At 47.8% G+C, this 13,300-nt stretch overlaps 1 protein-coding gene and 1 non-coding gene across 3 annotated transcripts in view; both read right to left on the reverse strand.

The window, feature by feature from the left end:
* LOC121463517 (protein mono-ADP-ribosyltransferase PARP12) overlaps positions 1-10,552 on the reverse strand; it is a 39,222-nt gene extending 28,670 nt beyond the window's left edge. For both annotated transcript variants that reach the window (XR_005976444.1, XM_041675776.1), the window contains exons 1-3: positions 10,098-10,552; positions 4,327-4,462; positions 942-1,242 (exon numbers count right to left, since the gene is read on the reverse strand). Coding sequence is in view for 1 of the 2 variants with exons in the window: in XM_041675776.1 (XP_041531710.1) it covers positions 942-1,242; positions 4,327-4,462; positions 10,098-10,423 (763 nt within the window). In the remaining variant the exon portion in view is untranslated. The remainder of the gene's footprint in view (positions 1-941; positions 1,243-4,326; positions 4,463-10,097) is intronic.
* Positions 4,167-4,272, reverse strand: LOC121463545. The gene has a single exon (XR_005976454.1). It is a non-coding gene; the product is annotated as a U6 spliceosomal RNA (small nuclear RNA).
* Positions 10,553-13,300: the final 2,748 nt, after the last annotated feature.

The following is a 13,300-nucleotide window of genomic DNA, read 5'->3' on the forward strand; positions in this document are numbered from 1 at the left end:
TATTGGAAAGAGTAGGAAGGGGATTTGGGTTGGATATGATTAAGAAAAGCGTATATATATTTACAAAATTAGCAAAGAATAACTAAAAATTATTTTTTAAAAAAATTCTACTAGAGGCTAAAGATTGCTGAGCAGTTGAGAGCATCGGTTTCTCTTCCAGAGGACCTGGGTACAATTCCCAGCATCTACATAGCAGCTCACAACCATCTGCCAATTCAGCTCCAAGGACTCTAATACATTATCCTGACCTGTGACCTCTGCAGGCACCAGAAGCGCATGGTGCACAGACACACATAGGAGAAAACACCTATGAATGCAAAATATTATAAAATCTCAACTGAGAAGTCATCTACTTGTCACTAAGCCTGACAGACACTTAAAAAAAAAAAAAAAAAAAAAAAAAAAAAAAAAAAAAGATCTCCTGCCTACTCACTCATGTTGACAGGCCAAGCACTGTCTAGATGTCAAAAAAAAAGTTAGGGAATAAGGCCAATAAATAAATAAATAAAAATTAACAAGGAGGGAACATCTGCTTACTCATGGCAGGAAGATGGTCAAGGCCAGTTTTACAAATGCCTTCTTGAATTCTTCTGCTATATAAAGAATACCACCCTAATGGTTGGCCCTAGAGCTGTATAATCAGCATCCCAACTCTAGGTCCTTCACTAAAAGGAAAAATTCTCCAGAGAGTGGGAAGGCAATTGCACAGAGGGGAGCTGACCTCACTTCAGTGCAGACCCTAGGGTACCCACCACAGTTCACATCACCTAAAATGCCTTGTTTGACTAAGCCTAGACTTCAACTCATCTTCGGAACCTGAGCTAGGAAAGATGAATGACTGTTACTAAAGTTCACAATTGCACAAAGCCATATTGTATATACTAACCAACAAAAACCCAGGTCTCAAGCCCAGGGCCCACAGCACTTTCCAGCAGCCTTACCAGAAGTTCCCAGTGAACCTACAGGAGAAGGGGGCACTTTGCTGAGGACGGAGCCCGTATTCTTGATGTCATATGCATTCCGGTAAGTAGAGAGCAGCCTGCTCACCATGTCAGAACTTATACCCAGCTTCTCCAATCTCTGCAGATTTTCAGAGTTAGTGATCTCGTGGGACCTCTTACAGCCAGCGCCAAACTTGCACTCTCCCTGTAAGTAGTACTGGCAGATGTGCAGTTTAGTGCATTGCTTTTGAAAGGAGCAAGAGCCGAAGGGTCCATCACCTTTGTTGTAATGTAGGCAGATCTGTTGACAAAGAGCATAAAAGACACATCCCATGAACACTTTACACAGCACATCTTCTCAATAGCCATGCCACGGGGAGAAGGGGCCTCAGAGTCAATGTACTATTTCACCATTCACATGGGCCAGAGAGGTCATCTTTCACTTAAGACATGGATACCAAAATGCTCCCTAAAATAAAATACCCTCTGAACAAAACCCTCCCCTAGGAAGACCCATGCAACTTCAAAGGAACAGGAGCAGTGGCAGTCTCCTACGCAGCCTTACCCCCCAACAGCCTCACCACACCAAGTATCTCTTACTAGTTCATTTCTCCCAATTTTCCTTTCTAAGTTCAAAGTCAGAGAGGTTATAAGGGCTAATGTATCTCAGAAAAGGCCAAATACCACTGCCTCATTGTTGTGGAAAATTATTTTAAGGTGTGTTGCATTTGTTTAACTCTGTGAAGCTGTGTTGCTGTGCCTGCCTAAAACAGCTGACAGTCTAATAAAAAGCTGAACAGCCAATAGCGAGGCAGGAGAAAAGGATAGGCAGGGCTGGCAGGAGGAAAGAATAAATAGCAGGAGAACTCTGAGAAACGGAGGAAGAAGGAGCAAGAGAGAACAAGGAAGATTCTAGGGGCCAGCCACCCAGCCAGTCACAGAATAAGATATACAGAAGAAAAGAAAAAAATCCCAGAGGCAAAAGGTAATCGGGATAATTAAAATTAAGGAAAGCTGGATAAAACAAGCCAAGCTGCCGGGCGGTGGTGGCGCATGCCTTTAATCCCAGCACTCAGGAGGCAGAGGCAGGCGGAACTCTGTGAGTTCGAGACCAGCCTGGTCTACAAGAGCTAGTTCCAGGACAGGAACCAAAACCATAGAGAAACCCTGTCTCGAAAAACAAAAAACAAAACAACAACAAAAAAAAACAAGCCAAGCTGAGGTTAGGCATTCATAATTAAGACTAACCCTCCAGGTGTGATTTATTTGGGAGCTGAGTGGCAGGCCCCCCAAAAGCAAAAGAGTTTAAAAAAAAAAAAAAAACTTCATTTTTCAATGGAACTAGCAAACTCCAAAGCTCAACAGCCAGGTCCAACAGGTACAAGCACCGGCTGTTCAGGCCTGAGGTCCTGACTCAAACACCAGAGTCAACGTTAAGGTAAGAAGGAAGAACAATTCCATAGAGTTGTCCTCTGACCTTTGCACTGTGGCACACTCATACGCACCCTTGTACACATGTGTGTTTATGCCCCACTCCTAACAAATTTAATAAATTTTATTAAAATTTCATCAGCTGGCCCCAGTCACACAGCTAGTCCCTGTATGTGTTGTGTGTTCAGCTGGGTTGCTGGCAAACCTCAGCCTTTTTCTGGTTTACTGATACAAGGTCGCCCATACCCAGACTGGCCTCATCCTACATGAGTCCTAGTCCTCCGCCTTCACCAACCAAGATCACAAAACATGCACCACAATGCATAACTGCAGACTTGCAGCTTGCCCCCAATCCGCTGCTCCTTTTCTACATTTCAAGTACTTCAACATGGAAACTGGCCCCCACTTGACTCCTAGGCACTAAGTTTCACAAGCTATAGAAAATCCCTTGAGGGCTTCAGAAGCAGGACTCAGTTTTCCTTCAAGGATTCCACCCACGGGAAAGGCTAGACATCAATTCTGACAGCTGCCGTGCACAAGCCACTCATCAGCTTTGAGACTCTGATGTTTAAATCTCTAAAACGGGTAGGATTTCAATGTGGCAGAGTTGTTGTAATTACTAGACAGGAAAACAAGGAAGTGTCCAGCAATGCCAGCACATCAGGGGTGCCAGACTGCCCTCGTCCTGGCTCATTTATCTTCCAACACTCAGGACAGGACTCATCAACCTGAAAACACCTTTGCCCAGAACGTGAACTCTCACAATCACAAACATCACCCTGAAATCATTCTGTGACCTTCTTATCTTACAATTTGATTTGCTTCCTTTAAGGACAAAGCAGGATCTTTTATCTCCTGATCACAGTGCCAAACCAAAATGGATATTCCCAAAAGCTTAGCTGAATAAAATCAATATGAATTTTCAAAAGGCAAATATAAAAAGTCAACATTTATTATGTGCCACTCACGATGATATGCTACCATTTCTCAAATGGGTGACATTGTCTAATACGGAAATATCTGCATTAAAATATGCCAATCTAATTTGTTAGATCAAACCAGTAACAGTGTCCAAACATCCCATCTAACCTGCCCCATCCATGCAAAATACCCTACTCAGATCTGCTGGAGAACTCGAGGCCAGAGGCGCTCTTTAAAGCCAGTGTCCTGTTCACACTGAGGCCTTGCCCAGGACAGTGGAGCACAGCAGATCCAAAGGCAGGTCTCATCTGGTGAGTCACAGCAACCCTCTGGGAGGCTACAGTCAGTCCGTCTCCCACTCAGCACCTTCCTTCCTCCCTGCCATGAATGCCATTCCTACCTTGCCACAGTCTAAAAGTTCTCTACATGTTCCCCTGCGTCTTACCCAATAAATCTGTGCTGTTAGTCCTCATCCACCAAATGATACAGAGATAATGCAATAAGTTTACACCATCTGAGAATGCATGTCAACTAATGTTCAAATTCTCCCGGGTAAAAGGAGTGAGTAGAGAGAGAGTACTGAGTGACTGTCAAGAAGACCAATACCCAAATTTACAGTTCCAATTCCTGCAATTCAGGGACAAGCCAACTGGGGCCATTCGTTCTGCTCAGTGCTTCAGGCACTGGCCAACCTCACTGTCAACTGATAGGGAAGGAAAAGTTTCAAGAGATGCCAAGGCTGGTCCAAACTCAGCAGAGCTAGATATTAAATCCAGCATATTTAATTAGCAGAGCTGGATATTAAATCTAAGTCTCCTCCATGCAATGGTTCTTGATAAAAATGGTGTCCTCAGCTCTCTCCTGCACTGAGCTATCTATCTTTCAACCATCTGGCTTCTCCACTGTTATTTGCGCAGGGGCCATGCTAATCTTCTCTGTATCGTTCCAATTTTAGTATATGTGCTGCCGAAGCGAGCACATCCACTGTTATTTGCAAAGAAGACCTCAACCCCACCATCCCTCTGGCACTCACTTCTGGTAAAAGCCAGGGGTCATTTTGAACCAAGAGTTGGCAAAGCTCATTATAGTTGAGGTGGTCAACACCATGAGTTCTCAGCACACTCAGGTTGTGATCAGTCTTCAAGTTGTGACCATTCCTACAGTTCTTCCTGCAAAGAAGCAGAGATGGTGTTATGGGCTAAATTTGATCTCCCCCAAACTCCCCTATTAGAGCTCCAACTTCTGGATCCTTAGGATGTCAAACTGCTTTTGGAGATAGGGTCATCAGAGGAGTAATTAAGTTAAAGTAAGGTCATTAGAGTGGTTCCAATCCAACATGACTGATGTCCTTTAATAAGAAGGAGGCTAGAGCAAAGATCCACATAGAGGAAAGGCTTATGAGAACCCCAGGAAGAAGGTGGCCATCTGAAAGCCAAGAAAAGCAATCTCAGAAGAAACCAACCTGTCAAACACCTCATCTCAAAATTCCATCCTCCAGAACTGTAAGAAATAAATTGTTGCTGTTCAAGCCTCCTGGTCTGTCAGGTATTACGACAGACATTTGTAATCCCAACACTCAGAAGCTGAGGCAGTGGATCACAAGTTCTAGACTAGCTGGACAATATCACAAGCCCCTGTGAAGGAGGGGGAGGCAGGAAAGGGAAGGAGTGTAAGAGAGGAAGGGAGGAGTGGGAGGACAGAACAAAGGTCAGGCCATTCAATCTATGATACTTATGGCAGACTTACAGACTGGTAAAATCATTCCTCATGGCAAGTTTTCACAAATACTTCCTGACCCTACTTATAAGCAGCAGAAAAAAATAGCTATGCATGAAAACATGACTGGGAAGAGATGGCACTGGGCAATGTAAAGGGCCCAGACAACCCTTCTCAGCAAGTATGTAATGAGAACATCAGGTAATGAGAACATCAGGGCCATCATGCAAAAGGTCTCATAGCAGACTGGCCACTCAGTAAGCACTTACACTTGTATTAAAAACCTGAGTAAGGCAGAAAGACAATTATCACATGCACTCACTCATAGGTGGTTTTTAAACATAAAGCAAAGAAAACCAACCTACAAACCACAAGCCCAGAGAACCTAGACAACAATGAGGACACTAAGAGAGACTTACGTAGATCTAATCTACATGAGAAGAATAAAAAGATCTCCTGAGTAAACTGGGAGCATGGGGACTTTGGGGGAGGGGAGAGGATGAGAGTGGAGCAGAGAAAAATGTAGAGTTCAATAAAAATCAATTAAAAAAAAAACCTGAGTAAGAGTAGGGCATGATAGATATTAAAGGGTAGGGCCTTTAATCCCAATACTCAGGAGGCAGAGGCAGGCAGATTTCTGTGAGTCAAGGCCAGCCTAGGCTACACAGTGAGTCCCAGGATACTCAGGGAGAGACCCTGTGTGTCTCTCTCTGTGTCTCTCTGTCTCTCTCTCTCTCTGTCTCTCTCTCTGTCTCTCTCTCTCTCACACACACACACACACACACACGAGAAAAAACAAACAAAAGAAAAGAAAAAACTGAGCAGGGGGTAGAGTGATGGCTCAGTAGTTAAGAACACTACACTGCTCACCCAGAGGTCCTGCAGTCAATTCCCAGCACCCATGGTTGGTGTCTCACTGACACTCTCCTCTAGCCTTCGAAGGCACCTGCACTTATGTACACAACTCCCTCCACTCTACCCCCACACAGACACATAAATAAAAATAATTAAAAGTAGATCTTTCTTTAAACACTAAGCAGAGTGACTCATGCTTTCAGGTATGTGTACACGTAGACACACACTCCTGGGTCCAGTCCTCTTGCAACTCCCCTCCTCCATACAGATCAATCAGGCACTGGTACTCCACCCTAAGAACTCAGGGACAAATCTCCAAATGACTATCTGGGTCACCTGAAAAGCCAGGCAAAGCAGCATCTTCTATACCTTATTTTACCTCTGTAATAAACATCTTAAGAGAATGCCAAACTGCTGATCCATTCCCAAACCCTTTTTTTCCTACAAGCTCCCCTGAAGATCAAAAACCACAAAGTCATCCTTGACTCCTATCCCCTACCTAGTGAATGCAATAAAAAAGAACTCAAATATGGAGCGCGAAGTCCAAGATCAGCTGTAGTAGGAAAACAGTGGCCCAAAAGGAAAAGGACACTGCAGAGTCTGGAGTGGGGAGAGAACTGAGGAGTAACCAGGAGAGGCCCCTGAAAGGTACAAAACAAACAAGCCAAATATTCAGAGGGTTAGGAAAAAACTGACAAGAGGAGAGAAGGGAAAATAAATTGGTAATGTCAAGGCCAAATATACCAAATAACTGCAATAATGACAATTAAAGCTTGCTGAGCATTTTCTATGCAACAGGGGCTGCCTAACTGTCTCATGAGTTAACTCATTCAGTCCTCAATGAGCCTGTGAGGTAATAATCTCAGCATCGTTGAGGAAACTGAGACTTAGCCATAAAGCCACTTGCCAAATACTGGCCAGCAAAGAGCAGAGCTGGGTTCAAACAAGGTGACTAGCTCTCGAATACCCTCCTGGGCACAGGTCTGAAGTTGTGTGTGGTGACGTTTTAGTTTGTTTCAACAAATAAAGCTTGCCTGAAGGTCAGAATGCAGAGCTCGGCCTCTGCAGGCCAGGGAGTGGTGGCACACACCTTTAATCCCCCTTTAATCTCTGTTAGTTCAAGGCTACCCTGACCCAAACAAGGTCGGACAAAGGTGGTCCCAGCACTAGGGAGGTGGAGACAAAGTGCTGTGGCTCGGTGGAGAGAGGAATGTAAGGCAGGAGACAGAAACTCACTGAAACTCCCAGAGATAACCCTGCCATCAGGAAGTCAAAAGTCACAAAAAAGTACAGTTAGTCACACTCACTTTCTATTTCCCATGGGAAAAAAACGTTTGGGGTAGTTTAGGAAACTACCTAGTATAAAATCATGGGAGTAGACAAAGGTGAAAAATGAGGAAGAACCTCAGTCATGTAGGCCAGTAAATATCACATGTCCAGATTTCTAGTACAAAATTTGAATCCAAATTTTGGGAATTTGTGTAAGAAGAGATCCTCCTTCCATGATTATCTTACCAATTAAGCACATTATAAAGGTTCACCAGGCTGGTACAGTGGTGCGTGGCTTCCATCCCAGAAGCAGGAAGATCTTCGTGAGCTGGAGGCCAGCTTGGTCTACATAGTAAGCTTCATGCCAGTCAGGCCAACATAGCGAGGCCGTCTCAAATTCATGCACTCACAGCCACTGCTTGTTACACACCCTCTTTCTCTGGGCTTGCAGCTCCTCTTTCACCCTAGAGATCTCATTCCTGCCTGGCAGATTATTCCTAAAACTCCCCTATCTCTGTAGGCTCACCTTCTCAGATCTGGTCTGCTCCTGTGACTGGGGTCACAGGATTTACCACCCAGCAGCTTCCAAATCAGCATCTAAGGGTTCAGTCTGCCTTTTAGATAATAGAACAGAGGCCCTCTCCTGCCTTCAGTCCCCAGCGGGAGCAGTAATCATTTCTCCACAGACTCTCTCCACACTGTCACCCTCTCCTTCAACTTCCCCAAATTTCTCTCACACACATTCTTTGTGAAGTTCTAACCAAGATTAGAGCCCTAGAGACCACGTTACCCAGGCCATACCCCTTCGGGTCAGGAGACAGCTTAGCTTCTGGTAGGGGGATATTTACCACTTCTAGACTACCCAGGCCATACCCCTTCGGGTCAGGAGACAGCTTAGCTTCTGGTGGGGGGATATTTACCACTTCGGGTCAGGAGACAGCTTAGCTTCTGGTGGGGGGATATTTACCCCTCCGGGTCAGGAGACAGCTTAGCTTCTGGTGGGGGGATATTTACCCCTCCGGGTCAGGAGACAGCTTAGCTTCTGGTAGGGGATATTTACCCCTCCGGGTCAGGAGACAGCTTAGCTTCTGGTAGGGGATATTTACCACTTCTAGACTACCCAGGCCATACCCCTCCGGGTCAGGAGACAGCTTAGCTTCTGGTGGGGGTATTTACCCCTTGGGGTCAGGAGACAGCTTAGCTTCTGGTGGGGGTATTTACCCCTTGGGGTCAGGAGACAGCTTAGCTTCTGGTAGGGGTATTTACCCCTTCTAGACCTGGTTCACACAAACCTCTACTGTCCAGATTTCCCTTCAACTTCTAGAACTTGATGCTTCAAACTGCTTCAAAAGTGTTGAGGGTACAGCTGTATTCGTCAGTCTGGATCCCTGAATGACTGCAAGGCTACTAACCCAAGGTGACTAATAACCTGACCTCATCATCATCATAATTATAATGTCTTCTGTGTTACAGAAGAAGGAAGCAGGAGTTTGAAGACACTAATTCTAGATAACTGGGCTCTCTTCGAAGCAGGCATTCTCAGCATCCTCTGCTAACTCAGCATCTACACCATTACCCAATCATCTTAAAATGCAAACCCGATAGCTGCCATCCAACAGGCCTGATCACGGTCAAGGCGAGGCCCAAATCCTTCAGTATAAACGAATTTCACTAATCAACTATATGCAGATGCAAGTGGAGAGCCAGCAAAGACTAACAAGGGCAGCGGCGGTAAACAGTGTGATGTGAAGGGTGAAGAGGAAGCGCTCACAAAGAACATAATCTTCCGGTTGCTGCCACCGACACTACAGAGCAAATCAGGAAGGGCATTCCAGAAAGGGCAACGCCACCAAATGAACCACAGCTGGGGGTGGGGTGTGTCGAAGGGCACCCAGGAGGACTTGGAGATGGCAGGAATCAGTTCCCCAAGTGTTCTGGTAGAAGCTTTACCCCAGCCCCGGGCATCCATTTACCCAAAGAGTCAGCAATGTTCTATTGGAAGTTCCGCCCCAGGACCCCTCCCCCATCTCTCTCCAAACCCTGCCACAGCTCAGAAAGCTCGCAAATGATGACCCTCCCCCAGAGATGTTCATAGGGTACTTAAACTGTCCCCCAGGAAACAGACAGACAGACGGTGTTAGGTTGGGAGCCTGGCATCTATTTCAGCCACCAGGCCTGGTCTGGACTTCAAATCCCAGCAGGCCAGGTCCTGACCCCTCCCTGGGGGTAGGGTCAGGACCCCTCCCCAGGGTACTTAAGTGATCCCTTCCCCCCCCCCCAAAGAAAAACACTTGGTCTCCCTTTCTTCTGCGGTTCCCGGTTTCCCCCTCGGGCCCACCCGAGAGCGCAGATCTCCCATTAAACCTGGATATATCTTAATTTGGCTTGATTGGGAATTTTTGCGTCGTCAGAGAGCTCGCTTAGGAAATATTCCTAACAGACAGACATGGGGGTTTTTCTGTCTCTCTTTCCCGTCTTTCCTGGGGTGGGGATGGGGGGCTGGGCGGGGCTGGAAAATCATCTGGGAGCGTTGTAGCCATTAAACCTGGGCCTTTTCTAATTCGGTTTGATTAGGTCTGATGTGGATTGCTGCATCAGCGGAGAGGCTCCTCGGGGTGCAGAAACTTTTCACTAAGGACCTTGAAAATCTTGAGTTTCGGCTTCTCAGAGAGCAGGCAAACAGGAGTTGAATGGAGCTTTCCCAGCTTCCTTACAGCTCATTTGCGAGCCTTGCTGCCTGCCCCTCAACTTCCCTCCGGGAGCCATAATGCCAAGCTCAGGTGTCCACATCCTATCTAAGCCACTCCATCACAGGACCAGCCACTAAGCAGGTGATCAGTGACCGCTCACTGAGTGAGGGACAGGCGAGGCTGTGGAGCAGTCCCCTAGCTATCTAACTCAGGACGGGGGTGGAGGCCCGGGAGCGGAGGGGCAGGGGCCTCCGCCCGTCGCCGGCGTCCTTACCCGGTCTTCGGGAACTTGCAGGAGCCGTAGATGAGGAACTTGCAGAGGTGCAGTTGCGCGCAGAGCCCGGTGCAACTCGGCTTGGGGCCTTGGTGCGCGCGGCACAGACGCAGCGACGACACGGCCAGCACCACGCGCTCCGAGGCCGCCGCCCGGCCCGCTCGCGAGGCCACCACGAAGCGCCCGCGGTCCCGCAGCAGCCGCTCCAGCGCGTCGGCGCCCGGGCTCGTTCGCAAGCGGCGCCGCAGCTCGCCTAACTCCAAGGCACCGCCGGCGGCGCACAGCACCTGGGTCACCTCTGCCACCGCCACCGCGGCCTGAGCCATGGTCGTCGGACCGAGGTTAGCACGGACGACGGCGACGGCCGTCACGAGCCACGACTCCGCGGGGGATGGAGACGCCGAGAGGAAACGAAACCGAAAGCGGGCCGCGGCGGGGAAAACAGGAGTCGCGGGGCCTTGCCACGCCCCCGGGCCGCAGCTGAGGTGCCGGCGCCCTCGCCTGAGGGCCCGCAGCTGGGGACCGCGCGGCTCGACGGCCGCCTGCGCGCACCCCGTGGGGGGGGCGCGCACTGAGCGACCCGGCGCGCCTTCGAGGCGTCGCGCGGGCCGGATCCGCGGGTCCTCACGGGGCCGGGGCCGGGGCCGGGGCCGGGGCTGCGTCCGAGGGAGAAGGGGCGGCTTCCTTCGAGGCAGCGCTCTGCGGGGCGAGACGCGCCCTCAGCTAGGCCGGGCTTCAGTCAGCGACCTCGGTCTCGGTCGAGCGGCTGAGAGAAGTTTCCAGACGACTCCGGCCCGTTGCGGCCCGTTGGCGGAGGCGCGTTCGCGGGGCTCACAAGTCACCCAGGCAAACGCGGGCTTCGCAGGCGGACCACGGAACCGGGACGACGGACCTGGTCCCACCTCACCCCGGAACAAATGGAAACAGTCGCTCGGAATTGAGAGACCGGCCCGCATGTTACTGGGGCGTCAGCCCTTGGGGCGGATCCCGTATTTCCCTCAAGAAAGGGTAGGTATGTCCGTGAAAAGGGCAGGTCCCGCTTCCCTCGTCCCTTCTGAATAAAGATTGTGCAGATATTTCAAGATTCTTCGCCGGAAAGGACTTTCCTGTATGTGGCCCTGCCAGTTAAACGTCCTTGGAGTAAGTAAATGGGAAATACCTGTTAAAATAAGGATGACCTTTGGCAGCCCCCGTTTCTTCCTCCACGAATCTTCCCAGAAATAAAAGCATCAGTAAATCGCGTTCACAAGATAGGGCAGAGTACTGAGGACAATATACCTGTTTTCAGACCATACAGCTTTAACAAGCATGTTTTAAATTCTGTCTTTGACCTAGAAGGTCATTGTGAGAAAAGATCGCCAAATCCCAGGGGCCTGGATCCCAGCACCCACACGGCAGCTCGCAACTGTCAACTGCCTGTAACTCTAGTTCTGGCGGGGATCCAACACCCTCTTCTGGACTCTTCGGACACCAGGCACACATGACATACATACAAGACAAAACATACACCTGAAAATAAAATTAAGCCAGGTGTGAAGAGCGGCACCTTTAATCCCAGCACTTGGGAGGCCGAGGCAGGTGAACTCAAGTTCAAGGCCAGCCCACGTTTGAGAATGTACCAGTAGGGTGTTTTTGAATGAACTTGGTTCAACACTTTGGCTACAGCAGAGTGTAAGAGGAAAGTGGGAAAAGTAGAGTTGAAGGAGGTGAGTACTTATAAACTTAACTTAAAATGAATATAAAATTCTAAGTATGCCAGGCAGTAATGATGCACACCTTTAATCCCAGCACTCAGTGGACAGTACCATCTCAGGAATTCAAGTATTGTAGACAGACCCAGCGCAGCCCTGAGAACCTCACAGAGACCATCGAGACCTGAAACGCCCTGCTAGCTATCTCCTGAGGCACTAACGCTCATCTAAGCTCCTCTGGAGGCCAGCCTGGTCCACAGAGTGAGTTCCAGGACAGGCTCTAAAAGCTACAGAGAAACCCTGTCTTGAAAAAACAACAAACAAAAAACCCTAAGTATAAAATACTACAGAAAATGGTGAACTGAGTTGAATCTTCAGGAAGGTCAGGGAATATTACTACAGAAATGTAAGAATAAAAGGAAGTGGGGTTAGACCAATTGGCAAGCCCCAGGTTCCAGAGATCCTGTCTCAAAATAAGATGGGAACTGGAAAGATGGCTTAGCAGAGAAAGGTACTTGCTGTACAAACCTACAAAACATATGCATCACCGTAAACTAAAATAATAAGGCGGATAGCTCCTGAGGAATGACACCCAGACTTGACCTCTGGCATCCCACCCCTAACATACATGTACACACCATAATTAATAAAAAGGGCATGCTGGGGCTGTAACTCAGTGGTAGGCTGTATAAATCTTGCAACATTAGGCTCAGTGCTTCTCCCCGCCCCCAATAAAAAAGTAAAAAGGATAAGGAAGACTAGATAGTAACAAGAACAAATGAAAATGGATTAGGGACCAGGGTGAAGGGCAGTTTTTTTTCTTGGACTAGTTTTTGATATATTTCAATTGTTAAATTTTTTTGGCTTTTCGAGACGGTTTTTTTGTGTGTATGTAACAGCCCTGACTGTCCTGGAACTAGCTCTTGTAGACCAGGCTGGCTTCAAACTCAGAGATCTGTCTCCCAAGTTCTAGAATTAAAGGCCTATACCGCCACCACTCAGCTCGATTGTTAAATATTTTTATTTGGTTTAAACATTTAACTTTTTTTTTCTCGAGACAGAGTTTCTCTGTGTAACAGCCTTGGCTGTCCTGGAACTCGCCCTGTAGACCAGGCTGCCTCTGCTTCCCAAGTGCTGGCATTAAAGACGTGTGCCACCACCACCAGTGTTTACTTGTACTTTTGACATTGCTTTGCAATCATGTCTTATTATTTCCAATCTGCATGTCAAGGAAGTGCGCTTCCATAAAAGTTTCCCCATTTTAATATCATGACTGGGAAAATGCAGTGAAGGTATAAACAGTGAGTCCTTCCATAGAAGCAGTGAAGAAGCTGGGAAATGCTGTTAGTTTTTCAGAACTCTGGAAATTAACTAGAAGCTTGCAGCAACTCCTCCAGAGTAAAAGCAGCCAAATCCCAGCAACCTTTGTACATTTCTCTGACTCCTATATTTTCCCCTGAAGCTCCCTGATACCTTTGAGAAATGGCAACCACATTCCTAGTATCTGTGCCA

The sequence above is a fragment of the Microtus oregoni genome, unplaced genomic scaffold, assembly GCF_018167655.1.
Source record: "Microtus oregoni isolate MIOR12 unplaced genomic scaffold, Mior012 000026F_ref0000081, whole genome shotgun sequence".
Classification (NCBI taxonomy): Eukaryota; Metazoa; Chordata; class Mammalia; order Rodentia; family Cricetidae; genus Microtus; species Microtus oregoni.